The sequence below is a fragment of the Bufo gargarizans genome, chromosome 11, assembly GCF_014858855.1.
Source record: "Bufo gargarizans isolate SCDJY-AF-19 chromosome 11, ASM1485885v1, whole genome shotgun sequence".
Classification (NCBI taxonomy): domain Eukaryota; kingdom Metazoa; phylum Chordata; class Amphibia; order Anura; family Bufonidae; genus Bufo; species Bufo gargarizans.
This window is the reverse complement of record NC_058090.1, coordinates 87123413-87139024: the sequence shown is the minus strand read 5'-3', so window position 1 is coordinate 87139024 and position 15612 is coordinate 87123413. Positions and strand designations below refer to the sequence as shown.

Sequence of the window (15612 nt, the reverse complement as noted above, 5' to 3'; positions counted from 1 at the left end):
CGTTGCCGTTACTCCTAGAGGCTCAGCTCCCTCTGCAACTGCTGCGCCTTTTGCACTTTGATTGACAGGGCCAGGTAGTGTAGAAGTCATTACACATGGCCTTGTCAAAGTACAGAGGGTGCGGCAGTTGCAGAGAGAGCAGAGCCTCTAAGTGTAATGGCAACGCCCCCACTGCTCGTAGAGACTCATTTGCATATATTAAAACATCATTTTTATGTCATGTGGGCACATATGAACAGCTGAAGACACAGATGTCTTCAGCTACCAAGTAAACATACAACAGGTCAGCCAGTGTCATAGGTACAAATCTACTGACAGATGTCCTTTTGGCAAAACCTATGCAGCCTGTCCTGTGCCTCTTAGGCCTCATGCACATGACCGTGGTGTGTTTTGCAGTCCGCAAATCACGGATGGCGTCTGTGCGCGTTCCGCAATTTGCGGAACGGCACGGACAGCCTTCAATATAAATGCCTATTCTTGTCCGCAAAGCAAGAATAGGACATGTTGTGTTTTTTTTTTGCGGGGCCACGGAACGGAGCAACGAATGCGGACAGCACACGGAGTGCTGTCTGCATCTTTTGCGGCCCCATTGAAGTGAATGGGTCCGCATCCGAGCCGCCAGAATGGCGGCTCGGATGCGACCCAAACAACGGCCATGTGCATGAGGCCTTACTGTGTAATTACTTATGTCTTGCCTTCAAGGCTTGATTGCTGGAGGCTGCAGTGATGGTTGTTCCTCTAAAAGGTTCTTACATCTACTGTGTTAACATGAATTTGAAGATTTGAGAATAAATAGACTTACACAGGCTAAGTGATAAAATATTTACTCTGGAATGTGGCCTTCACTGCACAACGGGAGGTTTGTATATGTTGTCCAACTATCCCTAACTAACTACATTACAAGGAATAAAGAAGGTAATATAATAAATGGGAAGGAACCAATGAGTTATTAGTTAAGTACATCAAATGCCAATTATTTCTTGTAAAATACTCTTACACCACAGTACAATAGAATTCTAGAGCTCTGCCAGGGTGAGCATTGGCTTTGAGGTTGAGGAAAGGTGATCATACACATTAGGAAAATATTGTATGAACCTGCTGGTTTTAAGCAAGATTGGTAGGCTGTTTTATGTGCAGGGGGTCACCAGGCTCGCCCCAATGCCAGACATTGGGAGGGATAGGAGGATCGGATATCTGTAATTTTACCATGTTCCCTCCTTGTTCCCTGGGGACATAAACTGCTGGCAGAGAGATTCGGCAGTGGCTTCAATGCTTTGTACACCTTTGGGGCAATTTTTTTTTATGATTATTTTTAGCTCAAAATGAGTACAAAGCAATTTTTTTAATTAGTCTTTTATTACAGATATGGAACCCTTGTTTCTGTACTGAGCTGAGATGCTCTAATAGAGGGATCTGAATTTTTTCTCTGCTCATCTGACGGGCTCCTTATCTCTGCTCTCTAACATTATAAACACAGATTATAGCTCAGTTCTTATCTTACTGTGTCTATGACCTCTTAGGGTACTTTCACACTAGCGTTAAAGTTTTCCGATATTGAGTTCTGTCCTAGGGGCTCAATACCGGGGAAAAAACGCTTCAGTTTTATCCTAATGCATTTTGAATGGAAAGCATTCCGTTCAGTATGCATCAGGATGTCTTCAGTTTAGTCCTTCTTACGGTATTTGGCCAGAGAAAATACTGCAGCATGCTGCTGTATTTTCTCCTGTCAAATACCGTAAGATGGACTGAACTGAAGACATCCTGATGCATACTGAACAGAATGCTTTCCATTCAAAATGCATTAGGATAAAACTGAAGTGTTTTTTTCCTCCCGAAATTCCGGAACACTTGAAATGTATTAATGCCGGATCCGGTACCGAGTGTTCCGGAAAAACTGAGCCGGTTTCCCAGTCATCTGGATCCGGAAACAAATGCTATCTGTTTCCATACGGATTTCTGGATCAGGCAGGCAGTTCCGGCAACGGAGCTGCCTGCCGGAATCCTCTAACGCACCCTAAGTACCCTTAGTAAATTAGAGAGAAGTGTTATTAGATGATCAGCACAAAGTGAAAGTAAAAAGGACTATTCACACATGCTAGACAAACAATTAACCCTGTGACAGAACTCAATATTTTTAATAAAGACCAAATGAAAAAAAATGATTTAGCCAAATTAGTCAAATTAATAATAAAAAAAAACTTACCCTTGAAGGTGTACATAGCTTTTAAGGTCAATTTAGACAAACCAATGACCGTCCCTCATAATCTGGCCATCTAAATAGGCTGCCGATCACCCGAAGAATGTGAGTGAAGCGACCGTTCATCAGGTGATCCTGTCGTTCATGCCGGCACCACCGATCATCGTTTCTGGGCAGCAGATCGTGCCGTCTATAGTGATCTGCTGCCCAGAAACCTAGTACTCATACTGCGAAGAAGATCGCTTCATGTAATTACAGCGGTCTCCTCCACTGAACGAGCAGCTGTCAGAAAGGAACGCTTTCTTCCAGACAATCGGTCCGCACCATCGGCCCGTCTAAACCCTCCTTTATTCTCTTCTCCCAGTGGAAAACACAGACACACACACCGCCAAAATGAGCATGCATGTTTATGGGGGAGTTGGGAAGGATCGCTGTTGGCTCTAGGATTGTTTTGGCAGCCCAACACCTTTCTTACCTGATTCCTCAGAGCTCTGGACTGTTAATAGGTAGGCCCACAAAAATAATGAATCACCTAGAAGGAACGGGGATAGCCTAGTTAGTCCATGTCCCGCTGTCAGTCCCATGGATACTGAATCTGTGTGGGTAGATGATAATGGTTGTACCCTACCCCCCAAATCTGTCTCTCCTGTCTGTGATGTCTACAGATAATGTCATTGACTTTGCTCTGACATGCGTCCATTTATTGACAGCGTTACCAAATTTTTATCTATTGAATTTGCCACAAGTGGCCTTCAGTCAAGGAGTAGAAACATCTCCGTAATGGGTTCACTCACGGCACTCTGCTCACCCATAGCAGCAAGTCACTGCACAATTTTAAAGTTACCGGTAATACATCCAACAGGATTATTTGCAAAATTGTACAGCCGTAGGCCGCCATGGTTGGGCAGGTTTTGGCCTAGCAGGCCTCCACAGCTGGTAAACCCAGCCCATAGATGCTCAGTGGAAACAAGATGCACCCAATCTCAAAATCGACTTACATGTGTTATTTCGATTTTTTATTTATACTATTATTTTTACAGATTTCTACAAACCCATTGCTCTCTGCAGATGTTTTTTTGCCTAAGAGCCTCCTCGACGCACTGATTTCTTTCCTATCTGCAGAGGTCTAATAGGTGTTCGGTCATTATGCACATGGTGGTCGTATTGCCATGTAAAATGTGGCTGGTTCACAATTGTGCAGCCCGCTCCACTTGAGAACCATATTATGCATCTTAGGGGAAGATCAACCCTTATAGGGTTTGTCTACCTTTTTTTTTTTTTACTGTTGATACTCAGGATAGGCCATTAATATCTGATCAGTGTGTGGCCATCACCTCATTTAGCGGTTTTGGTATGGCTCTAGGTGCTGGAACTACTTAACTCCATCCAGGGTGTAGTGGACAGCTGGTTAGCGCAGCATTACAGGTACAAGCTCCATCCGCTGCACAATGGACAGGAGCTATGTAGTTCCTTCTGATGCCAATTTCTGGCATAGGAGCTACTCTGTAACAGCTTATAGGTGGAGATGCAGGGTAACGGACCCCAGCCAATCAGATATGGATGGCCTATCCTGAGGAAAGGAGTGGACAACCCCTTTAAGCAGTCCAGGGAACACTTTGCTGCAGTACAGCCTTTTGCATATTGCTCTGCTGTGCGCATGAGGGATAATACAAATTGTAAATCTATAATAAGTAGAACCAACCTTTTACCTATAAGGCTACATCTGCAAAGTGAGTTTGGCATCACAGCTGGTGTAAGTGAATGGGGTTGTATTATGGCCCGCACGTTGCCATGACCAGACAGGCACAAGAAGTCCAGCAGGTTTTGATTTCTTGTGTGTTGCAGCACAATCGCATTCACTTAGTCTGAACTTTGGTCGTGCAATATCTCCTCTCGCTTAAGGCCTCATGCACACGGCCGTAACCCTTTTTCAGTCCCCAAAAATGCAGATCTGCAAAACATGGATCCTGGCCATGTACATCCCACATTTTGTCTTCTGCAGGTCCCGCAGTATGTTTTAAATGCCTATTCTTGTCTGCGGGGCTGCAGAACCCGTATATGATGTTCTGTCCGACCCATTATCCACATCCGATCTGCAAAAGATGCGGACCGAAACTACAGTCTTGTGCATGAGGCCTAAAGGGAAGTCTGTACCAATACAGCTATACATTCTGTACATGGCCAGGAGTTCTAATCATAAAAATTTTGTATGAAAACCAAACTGTAGAATGTTTTCTTTAATTTCGTTATCGGTACACTCCACTGCAAAATGTTGGCTTATCAGTGATTTTTATCTCTAGGCAGGTGGACTGAGAGTTCTGTACTGCTGGAGCCTAGATAAGCAGGTTAACACTGTGTGAAGCCACTCGGTGCACCGTGCCAAGAGTGTCCAGAGCGGTCGTATAAGGGATGTAAAGGGGCTGGAAATGTTCACTGGCATTTATATAGTACATATTAGGACAGCTGTCATGGCAAATCTCTTTAAATTCAACATGTTTCAGGGCTCTTTTGTTGACTTCTCCTATGATAGAAGTGTCTTGCACACTGCTAAAGCTCTGATACATATATATATTTAAAAAAAAATTTATGGCAAGTCAAAGGGGTCTCCAAAATTCAGACATGCATGGTGTATTCTTGGTAAATGCCATATATATTTGATAGATGGTCCTTGTGGACTCCGTTCTCCCAAAAAGGGCAGGGGTGGAGGAGTTACTCTGACCATTGTTCTGCAAGCTGGTGGCTGAATAAAGGAGTGGCACTGAATGCCTGTGTTTCCATCAAATGTCTAAAGTGGGAAACCTCATTAAGACCACCTCGGCATCCAACCTCTTAGCTTTAGTTCTTTGACCACGAGAAGTTGTTTGATATTTAGCAATGCACCAACTTAGTTTTTTTGTTACAAGGCCCCATTCAGACAGCTGCAATGCAATTGCATTTAGCATCTGTATTACAGCTGCAAGTTCTGGCCTTGAGCCCCATGGCCATCTGCATGAGACCTAGATTTGTACCTCTGGACCTTGGGCAGGCGTTTCACCCTTTTATCTGGATGCTTGAGCTGCAGGAACGTACATGACACCAAAAAATCTCCAGCAGAACTAATTACCACAAGGAAAGCCACTAGAGATCCCCATCCTGGGTAAGTAAGAGCTGCCACCATTTTCTACATTTAATTTTTTATCCTTTTAACAATTATTATTTTTTCCATTTATCAGCAATGGTGCACATGGAGTAGAGTCGCCACCATAACAAAGTTTGATACCAGCCCCACCCCAGTATGATGCCAGGACTGAAGGGTCTTAATGGTCGGCTCACAAGTAATCAATTACATTTATTAATAACACTGATTCTATATGTAAAATACACTCATTAAAACATAACCATAAAAATAAGTCCAAAAAATGACACAATATTTTATACACTATATGCTACAGCAGATTCTGCAGTAAAAATAGCAAGTGCCAGAAAGCACAAAGTGAATAAGCATCTAATGATTTTTGCAATATAATTAGTCACGGTCCGTTCCAGGTTTTCTAAAGTCCATCAGCTCTATATAAGGAGCGATAAGTCCCTCATTATTCATATCTTTTGCCACTGAGGAAGAAACCATTGTGGTTTCGAAACGAGCCTGGTTTGCAACATTGTATTGGACACAGAAGTCGCTTTCTCTTTTTAAGTACAGAACAAATAAAATAAATTAAAAAAACTCATTTGGCTGCGCAAGCGCCAAGTGCCGGCACGAACACAGTCCTTTTGGAAGACGGGCAACGGACACGCCGCATACAGCACATTCCTGGATTTACGCATGTACTACTGCACTGACCGGTAAGAAGCACAAATTGTGCATTACAGCACACGTGTGCCAGCATACACAAACCAGTATGGAAGCTGTGTGAGTGCTCCGAACATCTATCCCAGCTACAATACACCGACTATAAAGCCAAACAAATGGAGTGTATTACCTAGCACGGTTGGACTTTTGATGGAGAGTGCACAGTCTACAGAGCATAGAACATCTATTACAAGTATCATACAATAATCTGAACTTTGTCACAAGAGCAACATTGCAGTTGAAGTTAGATTTTATAGCTGCATGTGAACTATACCCTATACCAAGTACATCTAATATCGGATACGTGAAACCTTCATGAGCACACTGACAATTCGCTCTGTTACAGAGAATATCGCAGCGTATGGACTGTCACTAAATGTAGTAGGTTGCGTGAGCTCCGCCACCCACACTATATGAGGGACCGCGACTGTCATTTATTGGACTTATTTTTATGGTTATGTTTTAAGGAGTGTATTTTACATATAGAATCAGTGTTATTAATAAATGTCATTGATTACTTGTGAGCCGACCATTAACACGTATTGTATGAATTTTGACAGCTATTGGATGGTAGCGGGTCGGGCTCTATTCTGGGGAGCTCTCCATTTATTTTATATTTTTAAGGACTGAAGGGTGTTGGTTCCCCCTGTTCACCACCTATAGTTTGAGCTGTGTCTTGTGTGTGTCCCCCATGATCAGGACAGACTTTTATCCCTGGAATTAAACAGGTGTAGGTTTCTACGGCCCCCTCTGCACGTACTATACCATTATGTCCTATTTGCAGTGATCTTAACACAGTAGGATGTAAAGATACATCCCATGGATGGCTCAGAGCTCGGTGGCCAAAAGCAGTGGGTACTGGCTCTACTATACAGCCAAGACCCTCCTGCAAAGGCTGGGATCAAAGTTATCTCAGAATTCATGGTCATTAGGTGACCGCAGCATCTAAGTTGTTTGACAGAGGGGGCTTCCTCTGTCAGCCCATCGGTGCCTTGGCATTCTGGAGTGCTAGGGGGTTTCCATGCCAGCTGGTGGCTCTCAGGTCTGCTAGAGCCATGCCACAGTCCGTGTATCATGGACCAACAAAAATTCTTAAAAGTTGTAAGTATTCATTGTCTAAGCATTAACCTTGGCTACTTCTAGTCCCCCTAGGGGGACAAAAAGAAGGGAAATATATTTTGTAATGTTTTACTTAGTCTGCCATTGAAAAAAAACTTTCACTAGTAATTAAACCACAAAATACATTACACATGAAAAAAGACTATCATCAGCAGATCCGCCCCATGGGAACAAGCAGACTTCAAAACAGAAATTCTGAGCCTCTTTTCGTGTGGATTTATGTGCATTTCCGCACCAAAATGGCATTTGTTACTTGCAGTTTCTGGTGCGGATTTTGTACAGATTTTCACCCTTGCATTAAAAAGGGTAAAATCTGCACCAAAAATTGACATGCTGCGGATTTCTAAATCCTCACTACTGGTTAATATCTGCATTGAGATAAAGAGCAAAGTGCAAGTGAAATTTGTCTAATCTCATACACTTTGCTGGTACTGTATTACGCTGTATTTTTTCCACACGAAAAAACGATCTGCACAGAAAAACCAGTGCGTGATCCGCATCGTGTGCTGGTGCCTTAGGAGGAACCTCTGTGGGGGGAAAAAATAAATAATAATGGTATCAGACTTTGTTGTAATATAAAGTTACTTTTTTTTAATTTAGGTTTTTGCCACCTCTTTGCTACGAGCCACTATTTCTTCAGCCGTAGACAGCTTTAAGGGCTCTTTCACACCTGCGTTCTTGTCTTCCGGCATAGAGTTCCGTCGTCGGGGCTCTATGCCGGAAGAATCCTGATCAGTTTTATCCTAATGCATTCTGAATGGAGAGAAATCCGTTCAGGATGCATCAGGATGTCTTCAGTTCAGGACCGGAACGTTTTTTGGCCGGAGAAAATACCGCAGCATGCTGCGCTTTTTGCTCCGGCCAAAAATCCTGAAGACTTGCCGCAAGGTCGAATCCAGAATGAATGCCCATTGAAAGGCATTAATCCGGATCCGGCCTTAAGCTAAACGTCGTTTCGGCACATTGCCGGATCCGACGTTTAGCTTTTTCTGAATGGTTGCCATGGCTGCCGGGACGCTAAAGTCCTGGCAGCCATGGTAAAGTGTAGCGGGGAGCAGCATACTTACCGTCCGTGCGGCTCCCGGGCCGCTCCAGAGTGACGTCAGGTCGCCCCACGCTCATGGATCACGTGATCGCATGGGGCGCTCAGACGTCATTCTGGAGCGCCCCGGGAGCCGCACGGACTGTAAGTATACTGCTCCCCCGCTCCCCACTACTACTATGGCAACCAGGACTTTAATAGCGTCCTGGCTGCCATAGTAACACTGAACGCATTTTGAACACGGATCCGTCTTCAAATGCTTTCAGTTCACTTGCGTTTTTCCGGATCCGGCGTGTAATTCCGGCAAGTGGAGTACACGCCGGATCCGGACAACGCAAGTGTGAAAGAGGCCTTAGGGGCTTATGCACATGACCGTGTTCTGGCCATTCCATGCATTGGGGACCGCAATTTGCGGTCCCCAAAGCACGGCAACATCCGTGCGGCGGCCGAAGACAGATCCAGACCCATTCAACTTGAATGGGTCCATGATCTGTCCGCACCACAAAAAAGTAGTACATGCACTACTTTTTTGCGGCACAGAGGCACGGACAGAAAACCCACGGAAGCACTTCGTAGTGCTTCTGTTCTGTGCCTCCGTTCCGCATCTCCCGGATTGCAAACTTTTTGAAGTGAATGGGTCTGTGATGCGGGATGCACACGACCGGTGCCCGTGTATTGCGGACCCGCCGTATGTGGGCCGCAATATGGCCACGGGCAGCACACGGTCATGTGCATGAGCCCTAAAGGGGTTGTCCAGGATTAGACATAACTGCCTTTTCGCCAGAAAACAGGCCACATCAGCCCATAAATTGGCTGGTATTGCAGTTCTGCCCAGTATACTGGAATAGCCTAGATGGACATGGTGCTGTTTCTGGGGAAACTGGAACCTGTCTGTGGGCTGTGACTGGTTTGCACCTTATTACATTGCCAGTAAATGGGATTGAGCTGCAACATCTGGTGTTAAAATGCTGTATTTTTCACCAAAATGGAGAGGTGATTTAAAGGAGTTTTCCAGGAGTGCAGTATTAGGCTTCATTCACACGTCCGTGGAACACGTCTGTGAGATACCGGACTGTCATCCTGCTTAGTGCAGGAGCGCACAGCGTCATTGGTTGCTATGACGCTGTGTGCTTTGTGCCGCCGCCGCAGTACAGTAATACACTCGTATGATCTATATGAGTGTATTACTGTACTGCGGCAGCACAAAGCGCACTGGTGTCGTAGCAACCAATGACTCTGTGCGCTCCTGCACTAAGCAGGATGACAGTCCGGTATCTCACAGACGTGTGAATGAAGCCTTAATGACCTCAGGACTCCTTTCTGATTCCTGGCACTCCCTCCTCACAGCATACTAAGCACAGCACCATGCAGTGTATAGTGGCTGTGCTTGGTATTGCAGCCCAGGCCCATTCAGGGTACTTTCACACTAGCGTTATTCTTTTCCAGCACTGAGTTCCGTCACAGGGGCTCTATACCGGAAAAGAACTGATCAGTTTTATACTAATGCATTCTGAATGGAGAGAAATCCGTTCAGTTCATTCCCTGAATGGCGTTTTGGACTGAGGAAATACCGCAGCATGCTGCAGTATTATCTCCGCCCAAAATTCCGGATCAGTTGCCAGAATGCCTGATCTGTAAAAATGTGAAAAAAATACATAACAGATCCGTTTCTCCGGTTGACATACGGAGAGACGGATCCGTTCTTGCAATGCATTTGTAAGACTGATCTACATCCGGATCTGTCTACAAATGCTTTCCGTTTGCATACAGATTGCCGGATCACTCTGCCGCAAGTGTGAAAGTAGCCTGAGCTGTGCCTGGGCCATGTGACCAATGAACACAATGGTGGAGATACATCAAAACTATTGTAGCTGAGAAGTGGCTTAGTTGCCCCTAGCAACCAGATTCCACCTTTCATTTTTCAGAGCTTCTTTGGGAAGAAAAATGTGGAATCTGGTTGCTATTTTGTTTTGATAAATCTCCCACCACTGGCTCTTCAAGCAGTGGATTGGCAGGGGTGCTGGGATTTGGACACAAATGCTAAGCATAGGTTACCAATACTTAATTCTGGAAAACCCCTTTAAGGAGGTTAGAAAGGCTTATTTAAAGAAACAGTTCAGCTTGTCACAGCCCCTGGACAGGAGCTATCTGGATTCTGAAAAAGGACAACCCCTTTAAGTGAAAGTTTTAGTGGCTGAGGATACTTATTTGATTATCCGCTCTCAACTTTCAGAGCATACGCAATTTATAAAATGTCTCCCAAGCTAAAGGCGTTATCCAGAATTAGTGAAAAAGGATCGAATCAGTTTATCTCATCAACATGAGTTCTCCACCTGCGAGGGGCTGTGTCCACTGCCGAAGAAGTGCCCCCTGCTGCGTGACGTACAGGGCTGGACCTGACAATCTGTCACCTGTTCCGCTGGTCCAAGTAGTGGCACAAACGCAGAGGCTGCTGCTATCGGGGCAGTGACTGTTCATGTGCTACCACCCAGAAGTCTAGTCAGTGCTTGGCAAGCAGAGCCCCTACGCTTGCGCCACTACTCAGACCAGCGGTTCCGGCACAGGGTGTCTGGCTCTGTCAATTTAGCATCAGGGGGCTAAGGTGAAGAACTCTCGCCGATGAGAAGACTCTGTTCCCTCGCATCTAGTTTGCATTTATTTATTTTTTTATAAAAAAGGAAATTTAAAAAAAACTTTGATTGTGGTATCAAATGTGGTTTTCATTGCCATGAATTTCTTCCATTGAAGCCACTGCACACAATGAAGACGAACATAGCCTATAGCCTACCAAAATGACCGGTCAGAAAATCCTTTCTGCATATAAGCCTATGTTCATATGTGAGGTGGAGGCTGTGACAAAATTAGGGACGCCACAATGGTGTCTGGTGTCTTATCATCACAGGAAGGATTATAATGGCGGGTAACACCTTCACGTAGATAAGGGCTGTTTCACACTTGTGTTGTGGCATTCCGGTTTTGATATCCAGCAGAGGGTCCTAAAACGTTTTGTCACCATTCATTGTCAATGAGGACAAAACTGATCAGGATGCATTCTGTTCCGTTGCGTTTTTTGATCGGACACAAAACCGATGCAAGCTGCGGTTTTGTGTCCGGTCTGCAAAACTGAACAAACCGGATCCTGGAGCAAAATCAATGTAAGTCAATGAAGCTGGATCAGTTTTTTTTCCTCTTGTCTCCGAAAACACTGGCTCCGTCACCCATCGATGTTACACAACCGCATCCTAACAGAACCGATGCGTCCAGATGTGTTATCAAATGGAACCTTTTGGTCTGGTTTTGAGATCCTCTAGATGGAAACCAAAACGCAAGTGCGAAACAGGCCTAACACATCTATAATAGATGATGGTCACAGCTTAGCTGCTCCCTCTGAACAGACCACAAAACTCTCTAATAGAAGCCAGTGAACCTGAGTCTATGGTCCACGTGGCTGCTGTAAAGCATATTTTAAAAATGCTGGCAAATTGTAGCTTAGACAAGATGGCTGCCCCCATAATCATGTACAGAAAATATTATTAAAAAAATCTGAATAAAAGAAGGAAAGTGTTGCTATCTTTTTAAATGTAATTGGTCTTCTGGATCATCCCTGGCCTCAGATGGAGATTATATTTGATATCGGATTCCCCTACACTTTAAGCATGCTTGGTTTATTTTTTTGTACTCATTTCCATTCTCCCTGCATCAGCTATTCATCATTTGGAGACACATTGGCCCGGATTTACTAATCCCATACATGACATAAACTTAGGCTGTCTGGGCAGATTTATAACGGGGGCTCAGGCTGGGTGATAAATCTGGTGCAGGACGGACACTTTTCTCGGTTGGCTTTCTTTGAGAGAGATTTTTTTTTATGTCGAATTGTGGCACAATTTTGGTGCAATATGTCACATCTTATGCCATGCCTATTTTCCTGCGAAGCCCCACCTCTTCCCAGTAAGCGCGCCACCTTGTTGAGCAAGTCGGGGAAAAAAGTGCAGAAATCCTAGTTGTGCCAATTTGTTCCACTTTGTAGATAGATTTTAGGCAAAATCACTGTAGTAAATCTGGGCCATTGTGGTGGTCCATGTTAGACTTTGCATCACACCAAGGGATTTTTGTGGGCTTAGACCCATATAAAAACCTTAGTGTAACTGTAATTTTTATTTATTTTTTTGTAACTTATCAGGGCAGTGATAATGACCATTTTTGTAATATACGTACTTTAATTACTAAAATTGTATATTTCTATTAGAAAAATAGCTCTAAAGTGGCCCATTGTGAGCCTTAGCAACGTTCCTCTGTCTTCTGTTTACATAACTGTGGAGACTTGCTCAACCAACACTGTGTATTGACAGAGAAGCATTGCTAAGGCTCAAAATGGCCCATGTTAGAGCTATTTTTCTAATAGAAATGTACAATTTCCGTAATTAAAGTATATTACAAAAATGGTCAGTATCACTGCCCTGATATATTACTAAAATAAAAAAACTAATGACTGTTACACTTTAAGGTTGTGGTAATGTAATCATGTAGACCAGTGGATCTCTCAACTTCACAAATGCTCAATATGTCCTCTGTAGAAACTAGTATAGTATATTACACCCACCCAACCTCCACTCTGATCCCTTCTACCCTATAAGCCTTTACAGATGGACCCAGTTCCTGAGGCTACTGTGTTGTCCCATTTTGTCTCACTGGCGGTTGAATGAACTTGTAGGACATGTGAACCTCTGAAGCATTGACGTTAGACGTGGTCAGCGCTTGCTTGCTGCCTGAGTAGTGACTAGTGCGGGAGCGCTAATTGTGTAGGATTAATTACTAACTGGTGTATTATTATGTACCCTCCTGTACGCAGTGCGGTATATGTTGTGTCATTCTTAACAGTGTTTGAAATGTTTGTGAATTTGCAGAAACTACTCGGAAACAATGTCTTACCAAATCTATTTTTTTCATGTTTGTTAGGTATTCCTAACCATGGACAAACCAGACAAATGGTAAGATAATGTTCATTTAAAGAGAACAAAAAAAAAACTTAGCTCTGAGTGATCTCTGTATCTGAAATTCAGCACATGGCACTTTTTTTTTTGTATGTTTTCACATTTTTTTGTATTTTTGTTTTTATTAATCTAGTGAGGTTGCAAGGGTTTCTTATGTTACGTTTATTTAGATGATGGGGTTTACTATGTTAGGTGTATTGCATTTTTTTAAAATTTACATCATTACATAGCCCTTTTTGTAAACTTTATATCCCAGTTATTAGTTTTTGTTTTTTTGCAACATCTTCGAGTACAAGATTTCTGTCTTTAACGCTAAGTAGTGCCAATGGCATTTCTGCTAAGGCCGCATAGTTGGCATCTGCCACCTGTAGCCTTGCGGGTGCTATCTCCAAATAGATAGTTCAGCCAAACCCTCAAAATCTAAGGCACCAGGAGACTGTTATATAGATGGGGCCAACTGTCTCCTAACGGAAGATATGGGGAGAAAGAAGAATCCGACATGTTGGCTTTCAACATGCCCGCTTCTTTGTTCCCATAGGAGGTAACGCTGCGTTCATATTTGCAGGAGGCTTGAGCTTCCATCAAAAACATGGAACAAAGTAAGGCAGCATGCTGCACTATTCTGTCTGGTAAAGTGCTGGGTCGCATGACAAAAACCCAGTGGCCTCCATTATAGCCAGTGGGGTTCATCGGGCACCATTTAGGCCCATGGATGTAAGGGATTATTTTCATTAAAGGGGTTATCCCATGATTAATGATTAAAAAAATCAGCCATCATAAAGTACATGACAATCTCTTTCCCTATCACCATTTAGGAGGCAAGGTGGACAGAGAAATAATAATAAAAATCAAACAGCAGGTGGCGCTATCCAGATACATTTTATAGCTTAAAATATATTTAGTAGCTGTACTACATTTTTAATGACATGCAATTGAAAACTGCAGCATATTTTTCGTGGGACAACACCTTTAAGGCTCCATTCACACATCCGCAATTCCATTCCGCATTTTGCGGAACGGAATTGCGGACCCATACATTTCTATGGGGCCGCACGACGTGCGGCCTTGATCCGGAATTGCGGACCCGCACTTCTGGGTCCGCAATTCCGATCCTGAAAAAATAGAACATGTCTTATTCTTGTCCGCAATAGTGGACAAGAATAGGAGTAACATTCTCTTAGTGCCGGCAAAATGCGGAACGCACATTGCCGCTGTCCGTGTTTTGCGTATCCACAAAACACACACTGATGTGTGAATGGACCCAAGCTATGTGTAGTCTGTACTATGATTCAACTTGTTGTTTTTTACATTCATTAGTTGTTCTTTTGGGTCTTTTAGTCTCCACATCGCACATGTATCACTGATCATATGATTGTTTGCACTCCTCAGGCAAGAGGCCATAGGGCTAGAGTATGTAGCAGTAGTAATGTAGTCCCCGAGCTGGCATCTGGTACTGTAAGGCCCCCTACACACGAACGTGTGCTTCCCGTTGCCGTATTGCGGACCGCATTTGCGGGCTGCAGCACGACCACAGGGTGAACACGTCCGTGTGCAGGGGGACTAAAACATTGATTGTGCACACAGAGAACAAGGTTGTCCATTCTAACAGCAGGGGCCCACGCCCAGGGGTGGACTGGCCATAGACCCTGCAGGGAAATTTCTCGGTGAAGGGAGCAGTATTTTCTGCTGCACTGTGATATTTGGTTCTGTAGGTGCGGTATTTCGTGCACTACAACAGTATTGAACGCCATGCCTACTTGTTGCCCCGCCTTCTGTCAACTTGGACCCACACACTGCATGGGGCCACTGTTTTGTGAAAATCGGTTACGGCGTTCCCGAGAAAATAGTCCTTTATTCTTTCAGGGCCTCAGTTCACCCGGTTTCCTGCACTGAAGCCTCGGTTTGCATAAAGAATAAAACTATTCTTCTCTGGAAGACAAGTGTCCTTTTAACAAGCAGGGTCAACCCTACCAAGCAGTATGTCTTCTTTAATAGGGTTGATTCTGCTGATAGGTGTGGGTGCATTCTGATGGCTTGAACTGCTTTGCTAACACTAAGCTTGAATTATCAATCGCCTGATGTAACAACGCTGACTACACACTAGGGAGTGGATTCGTCATTTTTCTTGCTCTGTGTAGAAGTCTTCAAGGAGTTTTCGGGATACCCAGCACCCCAGGCGTTGGTGGCAGTCACAGGTTCTGGAAGTAACACCACAGCTCGGTACACCATGTAGCGGGCTGTATTTGCTCTGCAGCACAGCTCCCTGTCACTTCAATAGTAGCATCAGTAAATCATCATACAAAAAGCTCGTTAGCGATGATCTGCCGGTGTAAAGGTGCCGACGATAACCCAATGAATGAGAGAGAAACCCGTTCATCTGGTAATGAGATCTCTTCTGCGGACATCTAAATTATCGTTAGCAGGCAGTAGG

The 15612-nt window shown here is 44.1% G+C and overlaps 1 protein-coding gene across 1 annotated transcript in view; it reads left to right on the top strand.

Annotated features, from left to right (window-relative positions):
• LOC122921385 (metastasis-associated protein MTA1-like) overlaps window positions 1–15612 on the top strand; it is a 63249-nt gene that overhangs the window by 37309 nt on the left and 10328 nt on the right. The window contains 1 exon segment of the mRNA XM_044271364.1: window positions 13147–13178. Coding sequence (XP_044127299.1) covers window positions 13147–13178 — 32 coding nt within the window.